The sequence below is a fragment of the Lissotriton vulgaris genome, chromosome 3_1 (assembly GCF_964263255.1).
Source record: "Lissotriton vulgaris chromosome 3_1, aLisVul1.2, whole genome shotgun sequence".
In the NCBI taxonomy this organism is placed as follows: Eukaryota; Metazoa; Chordata; class Amphibia; order Caudata; family Salamandridae; genus Lissotriton; species Lissotriton vulgaris.
The window spans coordinates 252,606,701-252,631,381 of NC_141689.1; the positions used below are offsets into that span (position 1 = coordinate 252,606,701).

General features: G+C 43.9%; 1 protein-coding gene across 1 annotated transcript in view; it reads right to left on the minus strand.

Annotated features, from left to right (window-relative positions):
* The window catches only part of MYO5B (myosin VB), a 1,009,160-nt gene that overhangs the window by 310,339 nt on the left and 674,140 nt on the right, over positions 1–24,681 (minus strand). Inside the window, exons 13-14 of the mRNA XM_086960377.1 lie at positions 14,268–14,390; positions 5,196–5,279 (exon numbers count right to left, since the gene is read on the minus strand). Coding sequence (XP_086816503.1) covers positions 5,196–5,279; positions 14,268–14,390 — 207 coding nt within the window. The remainder of the gene's footprint in view (positions 1–5,195; positions 5,280–14,267; positions 14,391–24,681) is intronic.

Consider the following 24,681-nt stretch of genomic DNA (forward strand, 5'->3'; position numbering starts at 1 on the left):
TGCCACTATACCTACTGCACTATTGATATCCCTTGGCAACCGAACAAACTTTAAACTCAGACTCGGTCTGTGAGTCGAGTTAGAACGGTTTGATTCCGGTTCTCTAACTAGTTTGTACTTTGGAGTTATACGTACGGCTTGACAATTTGGAGACAATTTATGTTAAAGGTACCAGAACCATTGAGAGACATCCGGTTTTCCATAAAATTCATGGTGCAACTTCCCGTCCTGAAGATGGTCTCGGGAATCTAGTAGACCGTTAATGAGACCGAAAGGTCGACGCCACTACACCTTTTTGTTTTCATTTATGTTTGCTGATGCATAATGAAACTAATGTGAATAACAAATTAATTTTAATTTAAGGTTGATTATGTGTACTATCCATACGTTGGGTAAAAATAAAAGGTGTTTGTTACTACTGTTAATTGTATATACTGTGTCAGTAGTATATTTGTTGCCGTACATGACAAGATATACTAGATGTATATAAAAAAATGTTGACAGAATTGATTGCATGTATATTAAATATTTACGTATGAGAAATTACCTGATTGTTGAATTTTGTTGAATTTTGTTCACAATTGTGACATTATAAACTATTAAGTTATAGATAAATGATTCCTCAAGGAACATTGTTTTTTTGTTATTGATTATACCCAGTTCCTTGGGGACTATTGGGTTGCCCTATTTAGTTGCCAGACAAGTGGATAACATCACACACACCAACGAATACACATTGCAACACATGTTCCTATATGCGCTCATCAAGTATGTTGACACACAAACACCAGCCATATGTGCAAGACTTGAGTAGACCGCAACCTGCCTTGGGGTAATTCGGGTGTGATTAGGTGGAGAAGTGTGGCTCACTGATTAGAGCGGCAGACCCTGATGCAGAGGTCTGGCCCGGGACCAGGGTTCAATTCCTGACGCGGCAGGGTCCTGAACCCAAAAATGTCCACGGACTCGATAATTCTCGCCTCGGTGCCTATTCTAATCATGGGGTCCCACGCTGCAACTCTGGGCAATAGCTGCTTAATCTCCACTACGGCGGCCCACCCGCTGCGGGATGCCTGGCTTTCACCTTGGGGATGCCCAGTTGGGGTTATCTCACAGGGAAAAGCAAGGACGGGTTCCCAAGGCAAGCGCCTTGATGCCTTCGGGTGATACGTGCGCTATATAAGTCGCAATACATACATTAGCTCAAGCAAGAAAAATGGGATAGTCCGACCCACAGCTGGACAGTAAACTACAGCCATATGTGGGTTGCAGAGTAGGCCTGGGGCCACTACACCTGCTGCACTATTGATATCCCCTGGCAACCGAACAAACTTCAAACTCATTTCAACCAACCAATCTTCCAGTGCACGCTACACTGCAACATAGGATATAACTAAGCCGCCTAACACCTACTCACGACTCTGCTCACCGACATCCCTTTGCCAGCCATTGAAGATCCTTAACCCTGGCCTTACCCACAACCCTCAAATCTACTGACTTCACTTCATTCTCAGTGTTACACCAGAACACCTCTTGGTCAGATGGTCATTTCTCCCTCAATGCGACCTATTTCCTCATCATCTGCACTTGGCTCTGCCCGCTGACCTCTGTAGGACACACCTATGAACATGCGGATGCGTTCCTGCATCAACATTTATGTGACGTTAGCAGACCATGGTGTCATTCGATGCATACAAGCCATTTTATTGAGCGCCTCATTCCAATCCAGGACATGGCTTCCTAACAACAGCTGGTTTTCCATGTCCATGGTATTTCTTCTTGCCCTAACCCAAGCCATGAACATCTCATGCAAAAGCATTGCATCAAAAAAGCTCAGCGGTCAACTCCAATGCAATCATATGGAATTCTGAAAATATTTGTGGCAAAACCTACATGTCTGACCTTCATGTAACACACCAAGTAGGGACAGAGTAGCACCGTTATTCTAATGCATGTCAAATTGTCAAGAAGAAAATGGCTGTAAATAATGTTGTCAATAGCACAGTGTAAACATTGACAATGTGCCCTGGATCTGTAGCATGGATCTCATTAGGGCCGGCAACAGACATCAAAAGCCATCTGTAGTCAGACACTATAAATGGGATAGGCGAAGAGTGACTATATCAGAAACAACTAAGGAGTGATTATGTGAAACGTAACATACGTGAAAAACAAAAACAAAATAAAAGTGACAGGTTGTTCCAGGACCCCTACCTGGTTCAGGCAAAACTAGGATTTGGCATGTCCAATCCTAATAATCAGGAGGCAACAACCCGGTGGACAAGAATGACTGCCTCCAGCAGGGAAAGGCAAGTAACCTCTTGTTTAGAAGGACCCTCACTCACCACTAGTTGGTGACATGCTTCATCATCGGGTCCCCGCTGGGGTGGCCGAATGCCGCCCCAGCGTGCTACAACGCCTGAGTTACAGCGGAGCAGGTTGATGGTGATTGTAATAGTGATTAAACTCAAAACAATGTGCAAAATATGTGAGTGCAAGGTTAAAAAATACAAGGTTGGAACCCAAACAAAATATTTAATGCGGGCCAACCCGTATTAGGGTTAAAAGCATGAAAGCCGGACAACCAAAGGTTCTTTATTAGGAGACCTGTGTCCTTAATTACAACATCTGGTCAACATGTTTCTGCTGTCAAAAAGCGGGATCGCACAGCATTCGTCAGGACCACACCTAAATGGCACTCCGGTGGTATGTACCCGCTAAGGTACACCCTCCCGTGAGGCACTTAATGTGAAAAATGTAAAAATTAAAGAGTGAAAAAGTAGTTACTCACGGATATTCACCGTGCCGGCACACTGTGGAGTGTAGTAGCCAAAGATACAGATTCGAGGAAGAACAATGACTTCCTACCGTCTACCCGAAAGTGACACACCAAGTAGGGACAGAGTAGCACCGTTATTCTAATGCATGACAAATTGTAAAGCAGAAAATGGCTGTACATAACGTTGTCAATAGCACAGGGTAAACATTGACAATGTGCCCTGGATCCGTAGCATGGATCTCAGTAGGGCTGGCAACAGACATCAAAAGCCATCTGTAGTCAGACACTAAAAATGGGATAGGTGAAGAGTGACTATATACAATATGGAAGGCACTGAGCAACTTCTATTTGGTGATAGGCACACAACTGATGCAGAGTAGTTCAAGTCAAGTCAAGTCAAGTCAGAAATGTATATAGCGCGCTACATACCCAGAGGGTCTCAAGGCGCTTGAGGAAGGGATGGGAATTACTTGTCGAATATCCAGGTTTTAAGTTGCTTTCTGAATGTTAGGTGGTTCTGAGTGAGGCGTAGGTGAGTGGGGAGTGAGTTCCAGGTTTTAGCTGCGAGGTAGGAGAAGGATCTACCTCCCATGATGGTTTTATTGATGCGAGGAATGGTAGCAAGGGCTTGGTTGGAAGATCGTAGCTGGCGAGGGGGGGTGTAGAAGGAAAGTCGTTTGTTGAGGCATTCGGGTCCAAGTTCGTAGAGTGCTTTGTGAGCGTGGGTTAGGAGGCGGAAAGTAATCCTCTTGTTGACGGGGAGCCAGTGGAGGTTTTTCAGGTGGTTGGAGATATGGTCTTTGCGCGGGATGTCTAGTATGAGTCTGGCTGATGCATTCTGGATGCGTTGGAGTTTTTTCTGGAGTTTTGCGGTGATACCGGCGTATAGGGTGTTTCCGTAGTCCAGGCGACTTGTGACCAGTGCATGGGTAACTGTTTTTCTGGTTTCGGTGGGGATCCAGCGAAATGTTTTTTTGAGCATGCGGAGGATGTTGAAACATGAAGATGAGACTGCGTTGACTTGTCTGTTCATAGAGAGTGATGAGTCCAGGATGACGCCCAGGTTCCGTGCGTGGTCCGTCGGGATGGGTGCTTTTCCAAGGGCCTCTGGCCACCAAGAGTCGTCCCAGGCGGAGGGGGAGGTGCCTAAGATAAGGACTTCTGTTTTGTCGGAGTTCAGTTTCAGACGGCTGTGCTTCATCCACTCTGCTACTTCTTTCATACCTTCATGTAGGTTGGTTTTGGCGGTGTTGGGGTCTTTGGTGAGTGATAGGATCAGTTGGGTGTCATCTGCGTAGTTGCCACTCTGATTTGTCTAAGCTGAATACCAAATCAGTAACTCTGGCTATCACGTGGCTATTCACTGAAATAAATGAATTAAGACCTTTAAGATCCACAAACATATTTAAAGAAATATCTGGTTAGCCGCGAAAAAGACTCCAAAGGTTCACTTGCTCTTCTTCATCCATCTTCTCCAAACATTCCATTCTTTTTTTAATGACCTGAACGTAGTTCAAATTTAGTTTAACAGACAGCATTGATACAAGTTCATTTGAAAGGTAAACCATACATTCACTAGTCCACACTGGAGGTCAACACGACACTAGCTCAGGTAATGGTTAATGATGTGCAGTATCTGCAGTAGAAATGAGGGTGAGGGAGCCCCATTGGAGCCGCGGTCATGGTCTTACAGCCATTGTAGGCCTTGCTATACAGTCGGCAGGACCCTGTTGTGGTGATACCCGGTGTTATGAGCAGAGTACTCATACTTAGTACAGGAATTGTAGCGTGCCACGACTAGACTTGAGCTAGGCCTATTTATCTGCTCCAATTTTTTTTGTATCATAACCAGCAGCCTACTCAAGTACAATCAAATCACACTGTTGAACTAAGAGAAAATACAATAGGATTCTTTGGGGCAGAACTACTCTGTCTGGCAGCTTCAGCCTTAGATGAAACTCTGACGTTTGTAGCCATTTTCCTAACATCTCAGGACCAGAAGGAGCATGTTGAGGATTTACGGATGGGAAATGGTGGCGACCCTTTGGTGTGACTGGAGTAAAAGGGGTCATGGTTTCACTTCTGCTGCATCTGACACTTTGTTCAAACAAACTTCTTGGGAAATAAATGTTTGCTTTGGTATCCGTTCATAATCTTGGAATATTTTATTTGTGCAGCAGGGGGAAGGAACCCAACATTCAGGACATCATTGCACATAACAGCTAAACACAGAAGCCTGGACGATTTTTTTGATAAACATTTCTGTGACTACCAGAAAACAGGTGGATTTTTGTGGTGGCATGTTGGAAGGTTTAGCCCACGACACCTTTTCCCTTTACATGAACAGTAAATGTAAAAAGTGGTTTTGCAAGCAGTACCGCAACATATCTACATTGCTCATCGCTGTTACTCGTACCTTGCTGGCCTTCAGTATGTTGATTTGTTCTTCATATACAGTATCCCGGTTTTTCTCCAAGAACCCATCACACTGATATTCGACCTGGAGGGAAAGAAATCGAATGGTAGCTTTAAATGATAGGGGCATACCAGTCAATGGGACGTAGGTTTCTAGTCACCACCATTAACTCTAAAAGAGAAAAGCTTCAAAGGTGAATCACAGAACAGCAATCCAGAGGGGGAGACAAGGACTACAGATGGATGCATCACATATCGAAGGAAGAAGTGCTGACAGGCACAGCACAAGAAACATTAAGGTAAGCTGCACATGTGCTACTATATAGACATTTATTATCCTTCCTGAGTATAACAACTTGAGCGAACATGGATCCTGTCCACTTGGGGACTCAAGGCAAGTTGGGAAAATGTGGATATGAAAAGGCTTTCAAAGGGCTTGATCAATGAAAAGGGCAAAGAAAAAAATTACACTTTACAGAAAGAGATCATTTTATGGTGAAAAACAATCAATTAAACCAAAAATGTTAACAACAAATTGGAGTTTGTAAAAAAGAAGCCGATTACATCAAATTTTCCGCTGATTTGAGAAAAACAAGAAATCACAATAGCAAAATCTCATACTCTAATTAAAAAATAAATGCATGCTCTTAGTTTAGTTTCCCGGGATAGCTCTGAGTGATATTGTAAAATCCACAGATAGTTTGCTTTAGAAAAATAGTACCAATATGCTGCTGGAGCAAATATTCTTTTGTTCTGGAACAGTTACAGAGATTTGTTCAAGGTGACTACCTAACATGTACATGGGATAAGTACAATGAAGTGGCGGGGCATGTTGTTAGCCTCTTTGGCTTAAGGCCACGCTCTGCCACTTCTGAAACGCAAGATTGCACCATATTTACAAGAATGTGGTGCAGCTTTGCGTTTCCCCCAGCAATGGCACTAAGTTTAACAACTTAGCGCCAACGCAGGGGAGGAAGGTGTCCCCTTCTTGCACATAAACAATCCTAAAATGCCATTTTGTAACTTTCATGTGGGCTGCTTCATGAAAGGTTTGTTCATGTACAGGAAAGGACACCTTCCTGTACATATACAAACCATGGCATTTTATTTTTTTCCATGTGTGCTGCACAAAGCAGCACACATGGAAAAGCAAACACGAGGAGAAATAATGCATTTCTCCTTGCTTTGCCAACTTAAGACCAGGGTTTTGCTGGTCTTAATTTTGGAAAAGGGGGTGGTGATGGACAGAGTATCTGAATTAAACAGAACACTCATATCATTTGCATATAGCCAGGTTCTGAGCTGGGATGGGGCAGTGAGATAAATAACGGTGATGGATCAAGCCCTGATCTTTGGACTGGGTAAGAGTGGTCTGCTTAATTCAGACACTCTGTTCATCACCACCCCCTTTTCTGAATCGTTTTTGGCCACTATAGGTGTGGCAGGGTATACTCAGACATGAGTCCCTTTCTCACTGCTCCATCAGGATTCAAGCAAGCCGGGCCGAAGACGGCTGAAATGCCAGAAACCGGTCCCCGGTAGCTTGTCTCCTTTCTGGTGAAGAATTGGCTTGGTAGTTTAGTCTGCCCTGTTCCCATGATGCACTGGGCCAGGGACAGACTGATTTGCATATAGCCAGGTTCTGAGCTGGGATGGGGCAGTGAGATAAATAACGGTGATGGATCAAGCCCTGATCTTTGGACTGGGTAAGAGTGGTCTGCTTAATTCAGACACTCTGTTCATCACCACCCCCTTTTCTGAATCATTTTTGGCCACTATAGGTGTGGCAGGGTATACTCAGACATGAGTCCCTTTCTCACTACTCCATCAGGATTCAAGCAAGCCGGGCCGAAGACGGCTGAAATGCCAGAAACCGGTCCCCGGTAGCTTGTCTCCTTTCTGGTGAAGAATTGGCTTGGTAGTTTAGTCTGCCCTGTTCCCATGATGCACTGGGCCAGGGACAGACTGATTTGCATATAGCCAGGTGCTGAGCTGGGATGGGGCAGTGAGATAAATAACGGTGATGGATCAAGCCCTGATCTTTGGACTGGGTAAGAGTGGTCTGCTTAATTCAGACACTCTGTTCATCACCACCCCCTTTTCTGAATCGTTTTTGGCCACTATAGGTGTGGCAGGGTATACTCAGACATGAGTCCCTTTCTCACTACTCCATCAGGATTTAAGCAAGCCGGGCCGAAGACGGCTGAAATGCCAGAAACCGGTCCCCGGTAGCTTGTCTCCTTTCTGGTGAAGAATTGGCTTGGTAGTTTAGTCTGCCCTGTTCCCATGATACACTGGGCCAGGGACAGACTGATTTGCATATAGCCAGGTTCTGAGCTGGGATGGGGCAGTGAGATAAATAACGGTGATGGATCAAGCCCTGATCTTTGGACTGGGTAAGAGTGGTCTGCTTAATTCAGACACTCTGTTCATCACCACCCCCTTTTCTGAATCGTTTTTGGCCACTATAGGTGTGGCAGGGTATACTCAGACATGAGTCCCTTTCTCAATGCTCCATCAGGATTCAAGCAAGCCGGGCCGAAGACGGCTGAAATGCCAGAAACCGGTCCCCGGTAGCTTGTCTCCTTTCTGGTGAAGAATTGGCTTGGTAGTTTAGTCTGCCCTGTTCCCATGATGCACTGGGCCAGGGACAGACTGATTTGCATATAGCCAGGTTCTGAGCTGGGATGGGGCAGTGAGATAAATAACGGTGATGGATCAAGCCCTGATCTTTGGACTGGGTAAGAGTGGTCTGCTTAATTCAGACACTCTGTTCATCACCACCCCCCTTTTCTGAATCTGTCTTAATTTTGGAGCTGCCTCCTATGTACGCCACCCTTGTACCTAGGGGGCAGCATCAAATACAATGAGTGTTGCGGTGGAACGCCCACCACAACACCCACCGCACGCCCCTTTCATGCTAAACATAGCGTGAAAAGGTGTCTTATGTACAAGGCAGTGTTAAGCCACGTTAAGTGGCTTTACGCTGCCTTGTACAGATTGCTGATTTATTCTATAAAAAAGTGCAAGATATCTATACCACCTTTCCTAGTGAGGCCAGGACTGGCCTCAGCGGCGACACGCCAATGGAAGGGGATATCTTAGAGAAAGACAGCATCAGGATTTTCTCGGTCCCGGATGAGGCCATGCTAATTGCAGTAGCGAGGGGGGTCAAATCTGGCTCCCCCAGGGATCCGGCTCCTGCTAAGATTTTGAGTGGCAGTATGGAATTATTGGCACCTTATGTCAAACACCTCTGAGCTCTGTCATTTGAATCTGGCAGGGTGCCGAATACATGGAAGCAGGCTGTTGTACTTCCACTTAAGAAAAAGCCACAAATTAGCATAACCTAGCTCAGTAATTTGCGCCCGATCTCCCTCCTTCCCTACTTTTCTAAAGTAGCCGAAAAACTTGTTAACCATAAACTTACGGCTCACATCGAAGTGCATAAGCTTTACCATCCCTCCCAGGCTGGTTTCGTGCCTATCACTCCACCGAATCTGCCCTCCTCTTTTCCACAGAGGCGCTGAGGAAACACGTAGACGAGGGACAGACAGCAGCGCTGATTCTTCTCGATCTCAGTGCCGCGTTCGACACTGTAGCCCATCACACCTTGCTACAGTGTCTGAGGAGAAGTGGAGTGATTGGGAGGGCTTGGTCATGGTTGAAATCTTTCCTCCATGACCGCAGCTTCTATGTGGAACAGGGTGCTTATAGGTCAAAGGCGTTTGACCTAAAGCAGGGAGTTCCCCAGGGCTCCAGTCTCAGCCCCACCCTGTTCAATTTGTACTTAGCGCCGGTGGCTGCTATTACTGAGCAGTATGGGATAGAGGTGGTAACCTACGCTGACGACACGCAGCTGGTTGTGGCTCTGTCGCAACCAGATGAGCACGCTGCCAGCAGATTTGCATCCTGCCTTCAAGATCTGGCAGGTTGGATGGCCAATAACTGTCTCAGTCTGAACGGGGACAAAACCAAGGTGCTTATCGTTGGTAAGTCCCCCTCGGTATGGACCTCTGCCTGGTGGCCTCAGGCTCTGGGCCCATTACCTGTCCAAAAGGATCATGTGAAGAACTTAGGCATGTGGATAGATTCCAAAATGTTCTTTGACTTTCACACTTGGCGTGTCGCAGGGACGTGCTTTGGAATCCTCCACAGTCTGAGAAGGACACTCTATTTACTCCCAGCATCTGCCAGAAGGGCCCTGGTCCATGCCTTGGTTACTTCGAGGCTGGACTATGGGAACGCTCTTTAACTGGGAGCTAACGCGAGTTGCATCTTAAGACTGCAGCATATCCAGAATGCAGCTGCGCGGCTGGTGCTGCAGCTACCCAGGAGAGCCTCCTCAAAAAGGGCCTTGGCGACACTGCATTGGCTTCCCATCAAGGAACGCATTGAGTTCAAAGCACTCTGTCAGTCATAGGATTGTTCATGGCAAGGGTCCGGGCTTCTTGCACAACCTGCTCCTCCCTTACAAGCCCACCCGACTCCTGCGCTCTATGGGTGCTGGCCTGCTCTCGGTCCCTAGAATTAACAGGGCGAGAATGGGAGGGCGCTCCTTCCGCTCCCTAGCTGCACGGAGATGGAACACCCTCCCACTTAGGCTCCGTGTGGAGCCTTCGGAGTTGGTGTTCCGGAAGGAGCTGAAAACTCTCCTGTTCCCGAAGCTATAATTCCCGGCGCAGGGCCTCCATCATTCCCTCTGCCCAGGTTGCTGCTCAGTCTTTGGATAGCACGGGGACACACTGGCAAGTGTAACCAGGTGCTTTAGAAACTCAGAATTATTATTATTATTATTGTACATAAGGCAAGGCCGATTTCGCCACTGGAAAGTCACAAAAAGTGACATTACTGTAACGATATGGGCTTGTACATATGCCCCTGAGACCCTACTCACCAATAGCCTAAAGTCATCACCTCAATAAATGTAGAAAGTAAATCATTATGGAGTGTGCTTTACCTTATTTGCTCATATACATAATCAATTTCACCACAAATCCTTCAATGAACTCCTAATGCTTATTCCAAAAAAGAGGGTGTGATCCTGGAATATTGAGTTAAATATCTATTCTCAATGGCACCAAATATCGTGGACACAATATTGAAAGGGAAGTATAGATTATATACCTATACTTAGCTCCCCATATATGTATCTTGACAATATAAATATCTTCAAATTGCAAAGATGTGGAGTTAAGAATAGTAAATATACCTTTCCTCTATCTGTACTTACCTTTTAATATTTTGTACTTCGATATTCTGTTCATGGTATTAGTGTATTACGATATTCCTAGCCTCGATATTCCATAGTACAATCCAAAACGAGGCAATGTAACATGAAGATTTTAGGACACAAATTTAGTTGAAAGAAGTAGGTACATTTCTTTAAATTGCCGTTGTCTAACTGGTATAATTCACAGATGCAAAATAGTCTACTTCCATCCAGAACCCACAGGAAACATTTTCATGCTTTCACAAAGATTAGTTTCAACCCAATAGAACAGACCATTTCTCTTTTTTGGAGAAATGTGTGCTCCTAACTATCATTACAGATCTCACTCATCAAGAAATATTTAAAATTCAGGATAAAGGGCCAATTCATAAAATCATTTATGATTACGGGAGGTAATATTACAAGAGGATTGTTTTACTTATTCTACGTAAAAGAGTACTACTGAAGTACTCATTTACGTACTCCCACATGCCTTTGTCAATTGGCTACAAAATGTTTTATTGTATCACATACACTGTCAGATCAGAAAATAAATTCTGTAGTGACATTCAGAGTAGCATAGGCTAATCTAACCAGTTAAGAAGTCAGTGAAGTCATTTAGGCGATGTTATTGTTGACACCATGCAGGGGGTCCTGTGATGTACTGTGTGAGGACATAAAAAATGCATTTAAGTAATTACTGTTTTCTCACAATTGTACAAACACATTTGATGAATATTCCCTGCAATTAAAGTTGTTTATTTAACTTTGTTTATTTTTAGATTTGATAGGTATAGTGCTAGTGCCATTCAAGGCAAACACATTATATGTTACTCTCACTTTAAGGGGTTTTGAGTCAGCCTTCTTTAGCCATTGGTTTCATTTTCTCTAGCACAGTGATTTCAAACCTATTTTGTAATAAGAGCTACTAATGCTCAAATAAAATCATCCTGAGCTATTAATAGTGGCCACGTCAGACACTCGTGGCCAACCCATGCAAGATTACCAGCAGCGATCACCTCAGTGCATCAGGCAGGGTTACCAGCAGGAACTTTAAATGTCTTTTCTGTTTAGAATGCCTCTACATGTATAATACAAGGCAGCCATAGCTGCCGTGCCCTGAAACAAGGTGATAATATTAATAATATTGCATAATTTATCAATCAAATATCATCTTCAAAAATATTTTGTAAATACGTTTTTCTCCAAACATTAGCTAATGAATTCTGAAAAAACTCAAATTTTCATTCCGAATACACAATTTTGAGTTTTGGGGTACAACTATCATTCAACCAAGCAAAAGCTTCTAATTTAATAGGCTGGGCTGAACAGAGAAGAGCCACTTCCAGGTAGCTGGAGAGCTATCACTAGCTCCAGACCTACTCGATGGAGAAGCCTGCTTTAGCACCGTCAGCCACTGGCTTGAGACATTGTCAATTATATATTGGCTCCGCTGACATTAGTATTTCTGTGTCACAGTTTTTTAAGACTGGCCTTTGAGGCAGCTTTAGCTGTTTCGATAACTAATGTTTTCAAGAAAAAAACATTACATACCATGCAGACATATGTGGGGTTTTTGTCAGCCCTCTTCTCCACTCAGCTTCCATCACACAGCATGGGGCACTGGGTCAGCCCAAATCAGCAATTGTCTTCCTTGCCTTTTTTTCTGCATCCCCCTTTAATTTTTTTACTTCCCCATTTTATTTATTTTACCCTATTTTTTAACCTCACTTGAAGTCCACAGCACTTCTCGACTAAAAGCAGCCCCACTAGATTGTCTGGCCTGCCCTTATTCTCTATGTGGGTCATGGCTGGCCCACTCTCCACATCTCCTTGACTCGCAGCAGTCCCGGCCGCTTCTCTGCCCTACTCTGTATATTGTATAAACTATTTAATGCAATGAAGATAATATCCCAAACTACTGCTTGAATGTACTTGCTTAGAAAAAAAAGCAAAAGGTAATTTCTGTGCCGGGAACCTGTGGCTCTACACGCCAGAGTGTCACCCAATAGATCATTGGAGCTTTATGAAAATAAGCAACTTTATAGTTAAGATATTTTAGCAGATATTATTTTTAGAGTCTGTTACATTATATTAGTAGGTTTAGAAGTAGCGCCATCTTCTACCTGAGTGGGACCCTGGGAAGGAACTATTTTTTTCTAGAACAGAAAAGCTGTGGCTTCAATGTGCTTTGTAACAAAAAAGTATATATTTCCTCCATCACCTACTTTGCAGATCCGCATTTCCTGTCTTATCGGGCCAGTGCCTTATCCATGAAACCACTGCAAACGCATTTGACTTAATCAGAAATGTATACGTTTGGCTGAGATAGAGGCTGGGAGCTAAACATTTTGCTGCACTGAAAATGTTTTGCTTTTAATGTCTGTTAACCCCTCCCCTGCTGATGACGGAACCGCTCCGTCATCAGCCACGGTGGCGCTGTGCTGATGACGGAGCGGTTCTGTCATGGCCCGCCCGACGCTCCTGCGCGGCGCAAATTCCGCGCCTGCGCTGAGCGTTCTATTGAGCAGGCGGGGCCATGACGGAACCGCTCCGTCATAAGCACAGCGCAACCGACGCTGGTGACGGAGCGGTTCTGTCACCAGCATGCGCCCGCCGCATTTCCGCCCCGCCCCCCTAGCACTGCGGCGGAATAGCCGCCGCAGTGAGGAGTTAAATATGCTTGCAAAAAATTATTAAACCAAAACATCACTCTCACCAAGGCCAGAGCTACTGGCTGTGGCAATGCTTGTTTTATTAGCTGTTTGGGTGTGTCCTTCCACCTCCACTGAAATGCAAGTGAAACTATTTGCAGTCAGTGAGCGGCTCAGTAGCACTATCAGAGCAATTGTTGACAAAAGCATCTGACAAATGAATGCTGCAGAAAAACACAATGTTTTTGTTTTGGTAGCATCCATATTTAGGTTTCGCCTGCACTTCACTTGCGCAATCTATTGTTTGTAATATAAACTTAAATGGGACTTTCATCCCACCTCCTCTCTTTCCTGGCTTCTCATTGGTTTCTGTGCGTGCCACTTACTTTTCATCTATTTCTTTTGGCTGTAAAATATTTTCTGCATTTACCAATGCTTCTCTTATGAGTTTCCCACTGCCGAAATACTGTTAACATTCGCTTTGGTGGAACTATATTGTCATAAAATGTTGCCTTTTAATACTGCAGCATATTTATATACCAATCTATTTCCCGGAGAGATTACGCAATTTGCATAGAATCACAGGATATTGCTGAGAACTGCCAAGACTCGAACCTGGATCCCCAGGTCTCGAGTCAGCAGCTCTGACCACTGCACCACTTACTCTCCACTCTGCTGTTATCTGTCAGGGAGCTCTTTCCTTCTCCTGGTCGATGATTGAAGAAAACAGCTCTTTATTCATTACATGGGCGAAACCAATGCATTACCAATGCTTGTTTCAGATGCTTTTGCCTGTGTTTTAGCTCCAGTATTCAAACAAGCATTGGCAAAGCAAATAGCATGTCAAACACTATTCCTTTTGCCAATGCTTGCTAACATATGCATGGTGCTGTCCCTGAAAAACTAAATAACCTAACTTTACATTGCATTAACTATGTCAACTAACTTACAATGATTTAAAAACATGCAAAGTAAAGAATGCTGTAAGCATATCTGTACTATATACCATCAAGATGGTCTATAATCAAATTTCCCTTGTAATGCTTTATTTTAAAAAATAGGACCAGCTACAACAGGTATTCATTGTTCTTTGGGAACATCAGCAAGTTTGAGAATAATTATGACAGCCATCTAGGTGCAACTGCTCAGTGGCCGCTGTGGGCGAATGAGCTCATGGGTGAATGTATGAAGGTCAACATTTACTTACCATGTCTGCGAAATGAATGATAATGAAGGAAACATTGGACATCCGGGGTTTCTTGAAATGGTTGCTGCTCGTATGTCTGTCGTACAACTTCTGTGCCCAGTTCTGGTCAGTTCCTTTTGGTACCTAGAATAACATATCCGTAATAACTTTCATTGATTTAGACTATTTACTTTCAGCGATTGTTAAATTAGAAGCACATTAAAAAGTTCCCATCTAGTATATGCAAGTAATGTATATTTTAATAGATGTATGCAGATGTTTGCATATATCTGACAACAACAAAGCAGCATTCTTGTCTGAATTTGACCAACCTTTGGGCACATCACACAATGTCAGTCAGTCAGTCAAAAACTATGTTTATTTAGACAATTGGTCTTTAAACTGCATAAAACCTCACAAATCAGTTGTCATACAAATGTGTTTCTACAATTAGTAATCATAAAAACGTAAATATGCCAATGAAATTCTCATATAATTCATAAAAATATAATCATCATAATAATATATGTGAATATAATCTTATCCTAGGCTTCCATAGCAAACACTGGCATTTCCATATAAAGAAGTTAAAACCAGCTTAAAAATGGCAGACTTACTATAAAGACAGTATTGGATATATGGGACAGGGTGGCTGTATCCAGGGGTCTCGCCACGTTCCCATCCCCATACACCCCCATAGTAGGGAACCCGCACTTTCCGCCAGCCCACAAATCCCGCGCCTTCGACCAATGGCCACAGGGCGACTGTAGGGTAATATGTGACCTGTATGACGGGGGCACACTTAAAACATTCGAGCACTGCCGGGAAGAATTTCGTATACCATGGGAGGCAAGGTTGCAGTATGCCCAGCTTAGGCACTGGGTCTCGGCAGAGGGTGTGTCGCAGACGGCCACGCGAGAATTTACCCCCTTCGAAAAATTGGCACGCTCCCTGGGAGGGTTGAGGGGACTGATCTCCAAGATTTACCACATTCTGCAACACCCGACGAGCATGCCATCTCATACATACCAACATCAATGGCAGCTGGCGATTGGCGCAGACATTGAACCCTCACAGTAGGAAAGGCTCTGGCAAGACATCCCCAAGATATATCGGTGCAACCCGCAGAGGGAAACGCTTACAAGCTCTTAACCCAGTGGTACTACACCCCTCAGCGTCTTCACACGAGGTTTCCCGCGGTCTCCCCCTTGGTCTGGAGGTGTTGCTCTGCATCAGGGGACTTTGTTCACATATGGTGGGGATGCCCAGTGTTGTCTGTTTTCTGGAAGGAAGTCCTTAGCCACATAAAGGGGGTCCTGGGGTTTTCTCTGCCTGAAGACGGGAGCACGGTCTTACTTAGCATTAAAACTGCCTGCCTTAAGGCACTTGCGCGTAGCGACTGGATTCTGACGCTCCAGATGCTGGAAGCAGCTAGGCAGCTCGTAGCCCTATACTGGAAGAGGACCAAAGCCCCCCCATAGCATCCTGGTTTGTAAAGCTCTGGCATGTTATAACAATGGAATTTCTCACAGCGCGACTGCAAGCGCGCGACACACGCTTTGGGGCTGTCTGGAACCCACTGGTTAGCTACCTCTGCAGTATAGAGCACGCACGACACATGCCCACCAGGCTCAGGACCCTGTGCCTCTTTGACGATGCGGTGGCCCCGCCCAATCCCACTAGATTGCTGCCTTAGACACCTCTGATAGCCTTGGCATCTCGCTGCGGCCATCTACCTGTAGACTCCCCTCCCTGGTGCACGGCTCACTCTCCTCTACTAAACTCTCGGATTCCTTCCTCTCTGGTACATCTCCTTCTTTTCCTTTCGCTTTCCTCTTAGACACTCAACTTTGTATATGACCTAGGATCCCTTTGGGCTACCCTTTACCTAGTTACTGGGTTATTTGTTATGAACGAACCTGTCAAATGGGCTATCTACAATATCTGCTGGTTGCCACTACTTACAGCATTATACGCGGCCGGCCCCAAGGGGGTTGTCGGCAAAACGCTGTGTTAACTATGTCAACCTGTGCGGGCATTTAGGCCCTATTACTTGACTACGTTTACGCGGCCGGCCCTGCTTAGGGTTGTAGGCTTAACGCTGTGTCCCGAATACATTTATTACAAACCCTGCTGTTTGCAATAAAACAGACCTGAAGTAAAAAATGGCAGACTTACTAATAATTCAAAAAAATGCCTGTTAACACCAACCATAAATCTCCCTAGGGCACAAGAAACAGCCAGATAACACATATCTTTTAAACGTGTCTCTGCTTGCTCATGGTAACGGGTGGTATTTTAATAAAAGTGGTCTTAAAATATTTTTCCGATGGGTCTGTACTTTTAAACAATTCAAGAGGATATGTTGATTATCGCAATTTACACTCACGCTACAGGTACGTTTACCAGATACTTCCATCTTCACCCTTTTAAACTTGTCACTGCTATAACACGGATTAATACAGATTCTCAGCCTTAAGAATTCATATCTGAGCCAAAGTTTAGGCAGTGAATCCACATAAGGGAGCCACTCCTCATTTTGCCATGAATTGAGCATAAATTGGGCTGAAGGATTCTCCTTTAAGTGCTACCTATCGTGTTCTCTGACAATATTATTCGTTAAGATGAGAAGTTCGCTCCTCGAGGTTTCTATTTGCTGATTCTGGGAGCCCATTGTAAGACCTATTACCCTACACATGTCCTCCAGGTTTTTCCTGACACACTTGGTCCTCTTCCATTCACCATGCTTAATCTCATTCTTACACCCTTTCAACGTAGCACTAATCTAACTGTCTCCGCCCATGCCAGATAACTCCCTGATGTTGGACATTCTTACTGCCTGGATCATTGTGGACCTCAGCAGGGACAATAAACTTTTCAGACATTTCCCCTCCTCAGATTCCCAATTCCTTTTGCAGTTTAAGCTTAACACCTCAGCCCCATACTAAAATTGAGCGAGGATCAGAAGCGGCATAGATTGTTAAAACTGGCCTTAGGGACATATCCCGATAATCTCTATTACTTCAAACCACAAATGCAAGGGGACTCACTTCATGAGATTCAATATGAGTGTTTCACAGTAACCTCTTCCCAAACCAAACCATATCCTTAGGTACTTATATTTATAAATAAATTCTAATTTCGTGGATCCCAAGGACCACCTAACATTTGCAGATTTTTTGCCAAAAACCCGATACCTTAGTCTTCTCTAAGTTTACCACTATCTTTTTGTTGTTGCAATATTCCAAGAATGCATCAAGCTTCCTTTGTAAGCCTATTTCTGTCAGATCCATAATAACAAGATAATCTGCATACAGGAGACATTCTATATGCTTCCCATCCATTTCAGGGCTTATGCCCTTTGCAACTGCTAAAGTTGATGGTAAATCTGCTATAAACAAGGAGAAGAGGAAGAGGCAAAGAGACATTCCTGTCTCATCTCATTGTTGATTGGGATTTTCTGGGTCAAAGTCCCATCAGTGTCCGTCCTAAGCCCAGTTGTGAGAGTGCAGCCCCTTTATAATAGCCAATAGGCTCTGGGGGTTATCTTGTTTCGCCAGTGTCTCCCCTAAACATTTCCGGTCCACCCAGTCGAAGGCTGCATGGAAGTGTACAAAGAAGCAAAATAAGCTGCCCATTTGCTCAACAGACTTTGGCACAAGGGATCATAAGCAGAAGCAGTGATTTATGGTGAAGTGGCCTTCCTTAAAGCCCCCTTGTTCCAGGGGTACAATATGGTATAATTCAGCCCATTCCTTAAGATTGCCAAGGATTATTTTTGCAAACAGTTTTTCACCCACATCAAGCAGGTTAGTCAGTCTGTAATTTTTAGAGCCCTTTTTATCCTCCCACTTGGGTATCGGTCTAATGATAGCACCTTTCCAATTTCCTGGAAACTGCTCCACGACTAAAATTCCTTTGAACGTCTGGTGCAAGAATTTTGCCCACCTGTCGGCCCTGGTGTTAACTATAATGGCATGGAGGTTATCTGGCCCCATCGGTCTAGTCAGGAGCAGTGTTGAGATGGTGTTCTTAATATTGGGAGGGGAAACTGGGTTCTAATATCCTCATCCACCCCATTCCAATTTTAGTGATCTCTTACTCTCAGGCTCCAACTTGACTCAAATCCAAATTTAAATCAAATTCCATTTTTTTTTAATCATGCGACCCATGCTTCTTCTTTTAGCACACATTTCATTGCACCCATCTCCTTGCTTGAGCCCAGCTGCAAGAAATTCGAAAGCTTTTTTGCATTTTTGGTTTTAATAGCTTCTAACAAATGTTCCCAGCGACTCAATATAAAAGCTCTTTTCACACAATGTGACTGGCTGGAATTCCTCTGAAGATGTTTCAGAGGCGTTCCAACAAGACAAATATTATGACTGGTTAGAACACTACATTAATTGTAAATGGGTGGGCAATGGGCCAGCCCACTTAGGCAGAAGTGTTCTCAGCCTACATATTAGACTGGTAGAAAGGTAAAAAGGAAGGGGTTTTACACCCACTCTAGCTAGCTTACCTAGACCAAGACAAAAAATTGTAAGGTAGAACACTATGGTCATATCACACTCCTGGAAAGATAAAAATAATCCTTTCTGGTTTTGATGAATAACTGGATAGGACTGTTCTGGTTCAGCCCCATTTCCATCTTCTTTAACACTTTCCCTAAGGGCGGTTGGTATCTTTTTCCCTTCTGAGCTTGTACCCCTCCTCCCCACCATACCAGGGGCAGATGGAAAAATCAGGTTTTTTTCCACTGGGCCAGCAAGGGGTGAAGGAATTTGTAGGCCTTGTCTTACCTAAGAGCGGAGAGGCTCTTCCAAAAAGACATAAGAGCGGATCAAAACATCCTGATGCTTACAGAGGTCTTGTAAGTATCTGGTTTGCAACTTTCAAACTGGTTTTCGGGAAGCTGCCAGGTGCCCCACATATCCTTGGCCTGCACCATTTTGTGGGTCCTCAAAGAGCTTTAACATATTAGAAAAATACGTTTTTACTTTTTACCTATGTTCACAAAAAACAAGATTAGAAATCTGCATTACACAAAAATAGTAGCAGTACAATACGTTTGTGAGAGTGTCAAAGATCTGCGCTATTTTCTCTTTTTAGGTCTCCTAGAATCTCTTTTTAGAAAATAAAAAGGGAAGGAAATACATTCAGTATGTTAAAGCTTTAGCTGCTCTCTTTGTGTGTGTGTGTGTATGTGTGTGTGTGTGGAGCAGGTGTGGTGAGAAAGCCGCACAGAGCATTTCAATGTTTTATTTGGGCTGAAACTTTTTAATGTAGGCCATAATTTGAGTTGGTGGTTTCCAGTGCTCGGCACCGGCACTTAATTGCCAACACCGGCACTTATGACAGTCTGCCACATTTAAAACAACATTTTTCGAGTTTTTTTTATAGCACAAACTAGACCTGACGGCATCTGAGCACTTTACATGAGCACCAGCTGGTTACACAAAGACACATTCCTTTTTGTTAGGCACTGGGAGATTAAGTGATTTGCCCAGGATCACAGGGTGTTGAGCGTCGTTGTTGAGGCTGGAACCCGGTTACTTGGCTTCGAGGTCGACCGCTCTAGCCGTAAGACTACATCCTCTCCACATGATGGCATAGGTTGTCTAATGTAGGGATGAGCACAACCATCACAGTTGGTTAATGATTCAATATGCATTAAAAATGACTAGAACCTGCCGCCCAAGCCATTCTCACAGGTTTGGTGGCCTGTAGCAGTCTCAATTGTCACTTGCAGGAGAATGATTGTTAGGAGTTGTGTTGGTACTGACAGTGGCAGCGCTGGGATGGGGCAATGGGAGGCGAGGCGTAAGCTGCAGTGGCCTCCTTACATTTGTTTTTGCAAATTAAGCACCGGAGATATCTCATACCCCATTGTCAGATATGCCCAACTCCTCCAGCCCTTTCTAACGAGCCCAGGTGAATGACTGGCCTTTCTTGCCTTGTCAAAGCCAATAGGTCTCGTCAATGGTAACTATTGACTTTGAAAATGGTTCTAGCTATCCTGCACAGCATCTACGTTGCTGTGCAGCATGATTTGTAGAAGAGAATAAAAGAAGTCTGTGATACAACTGGCTATGTCATGTTGTAGGCGTACTCACTAAGCAATTGTCGGCCTACAGAATGACGCATGCACTTTTTGTTTGCCAATCCGAGTTGAATTGGTAAACAAGAATGAAAATGTAAATGTACAGGAATTTATATCGCGCAAATCACCGAGCGGTTTCTAAGCGCTTGCTTAGGGAACCCGTCCTGGTATTCCCCTGTGAGATAACCCCGGCAGGGTATCCACAAGGTGAAAGCCAGGCATCCCGCCGCGAGGGGCCATTGTGGAGATTAAGCAAGCTATTGCCCAGAGTCGCAGAGTGTGAACCCGTGAGTCGAGTAGGCACCGGAGCGAGAATTGTCGAGTCCATGGACATTTTAGGACTCAAGACCCCGCCGAGCCGGGAATTGAACCCTGGTCCCAGGCTGACCTCTGCTTCCAGGTCTGCCTCCTCTAACCAGTGAGCCACACTTCTCCAAGAAGAAAAAAGTTCAGCGGATAGGATGAAGCAACAGAGGAAGGAGGGGCAGGCTAGTAGTGGGAAACAACACTGAGGGGAGGGAGTTGAGAGAAGCAGCATGAAGGTGAAGGGGAAGCAACAGAAGGGGAGGTGAAACAACATGAGGGTGTGGGTGAGGTTAGCAACACAGATGGCACAGGTTTGGGCAACAAATGGGCTAGAGAGAATGCAATGTTGTACTGGGGGGCGAGACTCACACAGGTGAAAAAGCAAAGCAGCCAGCATAAGCACACTAGGGCTTTACAAAGGCAGGTGGGGAAGACACACATGGGCAGTGAACGAGTAACACAAGCGAGTGCAGAGGAGGGGGGAAAGTACATGAGGAGTACACAAGGGAGGCTGCTGGAAAACACATGCACTCTAGTCAAATGCGTACACAAAAACAGAAAAGTAGCACGTGAAAAGGAAGCAGTGGAAGGACACAAGTAATGCACCCATTCACCAGAAGAGGGACAAACGCAAGGAGAGGTAAGAAAAGCTATACCTACTAATTAATAATAAGTAAGCAAATGAGAGTAACAAAGGAGCTAACCAATGGTAAGCAAGGGGTGGGCTCTAAGCCCACTGTAAGCTAACGATATGTCTCGCGAATGACAGTGCATGCTCTGTCTTTGGCGACACCTAATGTAACAGCTGCCAGTTACCCTTGTCCTCTTGGCCCACAAAAGGAATGTGGGCCAAACATGACCTGGGCAGCTGACATCTCATGCCCCTGTTTGAAATTGTTCCTAACTGCAAACACACCGGTGTAGTTGTTAACCACCCATGGTCTCCATCACGCTCATCATTCTTTTGAAGGTGAAGGAGGGCCAGGACAGCAAACTGTGTCTCTAGAGCCTTGTGTGCATTAATAAAAGGACTTTGGAGCAGTTGTCACCTGCCCTAGTCATCTTCACACCACCTTTTGGACAGGCAGGTTGTTTTTATTAGGCTCAAAATACCCCCAGTTCCCATGGAGAAAGCAAACAACTCTGCTAGCCTTAGGCAAGTCTGGAAGGGTAAACAAAATTAAAAGGGTCAGTCCCACCAGCCACTGTTGCCCCTTAACATCTGTGACCCATGCCCCTTGTTAACATTTAGGACTGTTAAACCTTATTACTTCCTGACAACATTTGTTTCAGTACTGCATGTGGCCAAAATGTATGTTTTGTAATGGCTGGCCACTTTGTTAGTCATTACTACCTAAGGCAGGTGGGTGTCTAACATCATTAACGCTCACTCAGGCTCATTAATGCCCCAGGACATTAATGCTCATTATTCACTGTGGACATTACGTGGGACCACTGATTCTAATACTCCAAGTAGCCTTGAATTCTCTTTATTATATTGAGTCAGTGGATATACTTACAGGCTGGAATCATTCACTTATAATAATTCCACCATACAATCAGTCTTTTACTGAATTATTCCAATTATATTCTGAGTAAGGTGTCATTAATAGAGATGGGGGCCATTCATGTTTATCAATTCATGTGGGAATTATGGCTCTTTACTTATATGAAGCATGTATCCCTATAAAGGTCAGGGTTCATTGGAGATATGTAACTAGATGTGTTACCACAGAACAACACTAAACTCAGCAGAAGATGCTTTAGTTAAGGCAGATAGCAGTTAAATAGTTTCAAAAACACAAAACTCAAGAGAGGAAATGCTTATGCAGGAAGGGCAGTAAACATGGGCTGCTAACGAGTGTCAGCAGTCTGAGCAGATTTTTTTGATGGATTAGAGATGGTGCTGGGTCAACCTTGTAAGTTCCTTTTATTAGCACTCATGTTCGCTATAGTGTATCTGAGGACATATTTCAGAATCTCACTGCTTTCTCACTAGCGTGAGCAGTGAAGAGCGGTTTTGGAGTTTGGCTTGGTGAATCCGTGGAATTTTTTTTTTTTTTTTGCAAATTGCTCAAAATTTGTTGCATAACATTCTGATATAAGGAGGATTTGAAGGAATATATCCTGAGATACTCATTATTGAATTGGAGTTTCATTGTATGGACATCACAATATATTCCAGTACTAAAGGTCAAAATATAAAATCTAAGGGGATCTCTCAGAATGCGAACACAACCAACTAGTAACCCAGATTTGTGTGAGAACAACAGCTAATCTCAATTTATGATACCCACGTGATGTAACAAGCCTCTTATCCAATTAAGACATGTTTGTAATATCTGCTGGTCCTGAGTAAGGTAGTACTTCAGTAATTACGAGCACCCAAACATGCGTCAATCGCTTATGTTTTGTTGTCCATTGGCTAAGACCCAGTTATGTGGAAGCGATGTAATATACACTTTCATGATTGGGAATGTGAGCATTTTTGCATCTTTTTGTGATTTTAATGAGTGTGTTTGAAGTTTGTCAGCTTGGTGTGGGTGTTAGGCATTAGGTTTTGGGGTTAGTGAAAATTACATTTCTGAAAATGTATTATTCATTGTGTATTTTGTAATGAAATTATGAGCGTGTGTTAGTAATCCTTGTATGAAAATTAAACAAATGCAATGTTGATAGACTTGGCGGTACATGTAAGAGATCATTGTTGAAGAATTCTCTATTTAGAACAATAACATGTGGATTGGGAGTTCATGTGACATATCAATGATGACACTAACTACTTTAGGTCACAAGATTTCCAATTTTAGAGTTACTGTTCCACACCATCCCTGAATTGGGAGACAGCGCTGATTTCAAAACCAAGAATTGTTTACCATGAGCACTCAGATACTTGTATGCATTGTGCTAGAATCTTGTTCCCGACCTTGCAGCTTCCAACTTTTATTTTGTGTACTTGATGTCATTTTCCTAGGGATCACAATCCATTGGGAATCGCAAACTCTTTAGCGTTTTTTGGCGCGAAGATCAATCTCCGCGAGTTCTGAAACAATCATCAAGGTTGAGACAATACTTATACAGATCCAAATCGTGTAGAGTGCAAAGGTAGTCCTTAGATCGTGTATTAAAAGGGCATATAGTAAATGAAAAACAAAAGTCTCAAAATAAAACTAGACACCATCACCTAAGTGGAGATATGGAACCCTTATTGTTTGTGATTGATGGTGGTGCAAGATTCGTCAATTCCTAATTGGATGCTTTTTCTTACTAGTTGAGCCCTAGGATCTCTGCTTCAGTCCTTTACAACACGATGTCTACACCCATATATTTTATATTTTCCCTTCTGGATAGTGATTAAGCTCATATTTGACTAGATTAATGGTTACTATACTTTAAATTGTCTGAGGTGCAGCTATGTGGTGCTCTTTTTCTTGCAGTTTTATATAACGGGAACTCAACCCAAAGTTGTCCGAGCGCTTTGCATCAGCGCCCATTCAGAGGGACACATTCATTTTTTTAGGCACAGGGAGATAAAGTGATTTATCCAAAATCACAGGATGTTTGAGCCTCCTGCCCGACTTGAACCTGGTTCACCAGCTTCAAAGTCGGCCACTCTGGCCATTAAGCCACATCCTCTGCGGTCTGAGGTGGCGTGGAGCCTTTCTTTTATTGAGAGCTGGTTTATGTTGTGTTAAGAACAAAAATGCTTTGAGTCTTTTGTTGAATTCAGAGTGATCCTGTTTTAGCTTGAAGGAATGCACCCATCAACTCTACCACAGCGTCAGCGTGGATGCAGCGTTCGCCATGCATGGGAAGAGTGATGCATCTAACCAGGAAAATCTGCATGAAGATTCCTGTTCATGAACATGGGACCCGTGTAGTGATATAATACTTACTCGTGCAATGGTTCAAGTTAAGGGAATATATACAAGTCTAACCTGGGGGTGTCCACATAGGTCCAGGAGGATTGGATCCATGCCAATTTTTCCAGATTTTCGTTAGATAAATGGACATATAATAATTCTAAAT